Source organism: Apium graveolens, chromosome 11 (genome assembly GCF_009905375.1).
Source record: "Apium graveolens cultivar Ventura chromosome 11, ASM990537v1, whole genome shotgun sequence".
In the NCBI taxonomy this organism is placed as follows: Eukaryota; Viridiplantae; Streptophyta; class Magnoliopsida; order Apiales; family Apiaceae; genus Apium; species Apium graveolens.
This window is the reverse complement of record NC_133657.1, coordinates 6768722-6773892: the sequence shown is the minus strand read 5'-3', so window position 1 is coordinate 6773892 and position 5171 is coordinate 6768722. Positions and strand designations below refer to the sequence as shown.

At 36.7% G+C, this 5171-nt stretch overlaps 1 protein-coding gene across 1 annotated transcript; it reads right to left on the bottom strand.

Annotated features, from left to right (window-relative positions):
* Positions 1–2577: 2577 nt before the first annotated feature.
* Positions 2578–4856, bottom strand: LOC141697859 (nudix hydrolase 2-like). The gene is made up of 9 exons (XM_074502414.1): positions 4688–4856; positions 4347–4583; positions 4144–4209; positions 3827–3964; positions 3622–3699; positions 3485–3535; positions 3354–3388; positions 3091–3199; positions 2578–2988 (listed from the first exon to the last, which is right to left on the bottom strand). The coding sequence occupies exons 2-9, from the start codon at positions 4530–4532 to the stop codon at positions 2782–2784; spliced, it is 870 nt and encodes a 289-aa protein (XP_074358515.1). The 5' UTR covers positions 4533–4583; positions 4688–4856; the 3' UTR covers positions 2578–2781.
* Between the last annotated feature and the right edge of the window lie 315 nt (positions 4857–5171).

Below are 5171 nucleotides of genomic sequence, written 5' to 3'. Positions count from 1 at the left end.
ATTCGTTGAAGGTGTCTTGAGTCATCCGTAGAAGCTTTAATTTTATCCGTTGATGATGAATTCCTTAGCAGTTGACACTCTTTCACTTATATAAAATTACAATGCATCTTCTATTTATAATTAGCCAACCTATTTTGTATATCTTGCTAGTAGTCAACATGACTTATAATTCACTACAACTTCTAAACTCCTTAGTTGTTTTTTGTATACAGAAATGTGCTATAAACTTATTTAATACAAGCTACTCCATCAATTGATGGTTACAAAATTATTTAACTTATCTACTTAGAGTATTTTTTTTAGTTATCATCAAGCCTACAACATATTCCTAACACGAAGTCTCGGGCAAGCTGCTCTTGCTTGGACTCCTTTTCAAGATTGGAGTCTGTGGAAACGTGAACTATGTGGGTTTTCTTTTTCAGTTTTTTCTCTTCCTCCTGGATCCTCTTTTCGATCGTTACCTTGGCCTTAGCCTCTTCTTCTTTACGAATTCGATCCCGGATTGCCACCCTCTTAATCATGTATTGGGCGTCTTCAAATGACCTCTTCAAATTTTTGGCAATGCGGTCCAGAACCGAACCACGGGTTTCTCCGGAGTGTTCCTCCTGATCCCCTGGGTGGGTTTCAGGTTCAGACTGGTTTTTCTCTTTCTAAAGGCTCATTGATGCTTGAATCTGTTCAGGGGTCATGTTCCCCCAAGGGCTTGTAGAAGTTTCGGCGTACTTGCGAGCTGCCTTCTCAATGGTAATCCTTTGGTCTCCGGGTTGGAGAGCCAGAGATGAAGTACGGGTTATGGGGAGCCCTTCTTCTATCTCTTCAATATCATCGTCCCTGAGCGGGACGACGGTGGAGTCCCCGTGGCAACTCCGGTGTAAGAATGAGAAAAGGAACGGTGCGATTGGGGCTAGCTACGTGACCGCACTCTCTTCTTTCGTGTAATCCCTTGCCAGACGCAACGAATAGGATTCCCATCATTTGCAGTCTCCGGCGAGAAGAAGAAGAAGAAGAAGAAGAAGAAGAAGAAGAAGAAGAAGAAGAAGAAGAAGAAGAAGAAGAAGAAGAAGAAGAAGAAGAAGAAGAAGAAGAAGAAGAAGAAGAAGAAGAAGAAGAAGAAGGAGGAAGGAAGAGCTATTCAAATATGTATAGCAGTGGTGTGTGTATGTGTGTAGAAAGCAAGAAAATAATAACCCCTAAAACTCCCTTTTTTGGGGCCTTTTATAGCTCCCAACCTAGGGTTTTGGGAGTTTGTACATTTTCATCCTTGCCATTGGTAAATCTTGGTTGGTGGATGATTGAATGGTCCATATGGGCCACGGGGCTCAACTGGCCCATTGTTGTTGGGATAACCTGAGGTTTTGACACATGGACGACTGAGATGCTGCCATGCTATTTTGGGTAATACGGGACAGTTGCTATCTTGTGAGATTGTCACGTGTCCGGGGACCACTCCCAGTTAGGCTGGGATCTCTTCTCTTTGTAGTATTTCTTGGACCAAATTATATTATGGCTTATCATCAACCACTGGAATATTTTGTGGAAGAATGGTGCTAAAAATGATTTGAAAGGGAGAGGAGATAAAATATAATATTTTTGATTAGGTGACAAAGTTTGTCACCATCCCTTGAAGGATGTCAATCATTGGAGATAGCTCTTTTGGAAGACGAAGAATGAGTTTTGGTGGAAGCTTTTATGGCTAATGTGGCAATCCAAGCTCCAGGTGATGACAAATTGCACAAGCAAGACGTCGTGTTTCAAGAGGAGTTGGAAGATGATGATTTATCTGATCTGTTCTGAGTGCATTGTTGGAGTTTTCAGCTTTGCTATGTCCTGTTAGTCAAGCAAGTTGATTTGGTTTCTTTGTTCCTAGTTTTAGTCCGGTCTTTCTAGGTTTTTTCAGTTTTGTTCTTCTAGTTTGTAGTTTCCTTGGTGTTGCTGCTGTCTCGATGTTGTTTGAGTCTCATTTCAGTTGTCTTCCTCCTACTGCAACTTTAGGTTTTATTAATGCAATGGCCTTGAAAAGAGATTCGAGAACGGCTATGGACCCATACAACTTTCAATTATGTTAGACGCAAGTCCGAATCACCTGGGCATGGTCCTTTATGATGAAGTAGCATTAAGCTAGTCAAGTCTAAAACCCATCAAGCCTTCATTTGAACAAATATAGTTGAGATTAGATTAGCAGCTTGTATAAAATCTTAGCAACTATTTTTAGAAAAAAGAAGAGTCATCTTTCGACTGTTATTTAAACAACCATCTCCTTATCTCATGCCTTGCAGAACCATGACAGTCCTGTGAGCTGCAGTAACATAATCTCCATGGTTTCAGTCCAAATAGAATTTAAGCTAGAGCTTGTTAATATTTTATATCTGCAATTTAATATGTTTGAAAGGGAAGCTAATACGAAGATAATAGAAAATCAGAGAAATAGGGTTTATCGGCTTTATGCAAAGAAAATGATCATGAAGTGGTATTTTATAAAAAAAAATTGTTTGCTACTTTATTTATAAAAAAAAAATCAGAACAGATTGTGTGTTAAACTCCAGAAAATCACTAACCATTAACAGAATGAAATATTGAAATCGATATATCAACATTTTTATTCATCTGTATATTACACCCTTACATGAATAATAAATAAATAAAACAATGATCTGTCCAAAAAAAAAAACAATGACAACCTTTTCTTGCCTTCTTATAACAAAATAAAACAAATCATTACGCAAGTATGTGAAAACTTGTTTGATGTAATTAGTTAAACTGTTGAATGTTAAATTGCTGTGATCAGATGTTGTTTGGAACCACCACTCCTCCATTGTTGTTAAAATACAGGCAACTCTTCTTCCTCCGAGAAGAGACTGCTGTTGCAGGAAGAGCACAAAATCCTATATAGTCATTATCAGTCTTTGCAGCACATATCTTGGCTATATAATTGAAATGCTCGTTTTTCTGCATATAAGACTGCGCTGCATATTCTTCAAACGGCATCCACTGAAACAAAGAATTGTGTTACAATCTGCGTAGTCTTTATTTCTTCATATTACTATAGTAAGAAGTTTAAGATCTTGGCGCCATCTTTTACTTAAGAACTACCTTAGCTGCTGCTATCTCTGAATCCTGCTTCTGGATATCGAAAGAATGTGGCCTCAGCATGCACACGAAAAACATATCCGATTTGCCAAATGATACATTGTGGCTTTGTCTGTAATCAAATTATCAAATCATTATATAGGTGAAAGACTTATTTGCAAAATGTTGAACATGAATAATGAAATAGGTTTACTGCATAGAAAAAATGAAGAAAGAAACTTCAGTGCTTTAGTTATGTATTTAAAAATTAGTACAACTTTTGTTACCTGACTGCAAGAAGTTCCATAAACTCTACCTTAACCTGAAGATAGTCGATCAGAACTAGTTAACAGTTGAACACAGTTTATATAGCTTAATCACTCAATTAGAATTATTTCACTTAGTAAAGTGCACTTACCCCTGTTTCTTCTTTCACTTCTCTAATTGCAGCTTCAACTATATCCTCTCCCTGTTAAATTGAAAGAAAGTTGATTAAGACATAAACAAAGGTCTTCTGTGAATTAATGACACTAGTGGTGAAAGCTGACTACTTACCACATCAACAGTACCGGTAGGTAACTTCCACAAGCCTGAGCCCTTAAATCTGCCATTATTTTCTTGGACAACTAGAATCTAGTGAAGTAAATTGGCAACAAAAGTTTTATACTCAGAAAACGCGACAAAGGGTTGAAGAAAATGCCCTATTTTTAATAGGCACAGGAGAGATCATACTATGTACATAAATAGGAACATAATGTACCTCTCTTTTGTCGTTCATAATGAAAGCACCAATGCCAACTGTATGGGAAGCATTTGCGGGGAGAGTATGAGCAGTTGCAGGAATCCAATACGCAAGCATTAAATATGTTGGTTCTGCATGATGATACCAAAACCCTTGCTGCATGTTGCATGTTTGAAATTGATCAGTACAAGTGATGAATAAATGTAAAGGTGGACCAAAAAAAGAGACTTGAAACACAACTACATGGCGAAAACAGTATTATTTACTGATAATATATGGAGCTTAAACATGTATGATCATGTTCAATCTTGAACAGAATAGGGTTTCCTATGTACCTTGACTGCAGCTTCAACAAGATTTACCAGTTCGATAGGCAATTTAAGCCAGATTCCTTTCTTGCCCTGCAAATATAGTTCATAACATCCTTGGGTTAGAACCTAGAACCTTTTCTAGTTGCTACAATAGGAAGTTAAAGCTTTGGCATGTAATAATAATATACATTAATAGTAGAGTAATCATTAATTAGCTATGTAAGCACCTGTTCCCTCCAGCCCGAGATTGATTCTCGAAGTAAAGTCTCAAACACATCGACATTCATAGGCTCTTTCATCTCAATGACGACTCCTCCAAAGGCATCATCGACTGCATTAAGCATATTGATTTGTTGATTGCTAATTTCTTCCACTGATGAAGAACTCGACTTCATAGGAGCAGTAACAGCCATGATTCTAATCTCTCTGATAAAAGATACCTCTAAAATCTTAATCGTTAACACCTGAGAACGCAATAAATTAACAATAGTAGCATAAATTACCCGCAGTACATTATCACATTAAACATCCACAATTTACTAGCAAATAATATAGTATGCAAACATACTATGAAAAGAAGCTAGTAGTAATGCTGCAAAGTTGTTGAAGATGGTCTAGCAAATGCTGTTATTTATAACCAGGAACTGGAGAATAATTATACGAAAAAATAATCTGATCGATGAATATGTAAAATGTATGGAAAATTAGAGAGTAAATTCGTTGAGGAAGTCTAAACTCAGAAGTAATGCAAGATTGCTTTGAAAAACTGTGTTGGGTAACTATATATATAGAGAGTAGTTAGAGTTGTTAGGGGGTCTTTGTCCCGGACAAGGGGTAATTGAACGTGTACGATTTTATTATTTTATTTTGAGCTTCAGGTTAGTTGAATTATTCTTTTTTATATATGATATTTTAAAATATATATTACTATATAATTTCCGAAGATCCGCGTCTGCCTTCTATTCTTGGAGACTTCAAGTGTTTTACGTTTATAAAGTAATTCTATTTTAATTAATCCATTGTTGGCAGTTACAGTTATATAATTATTCAAG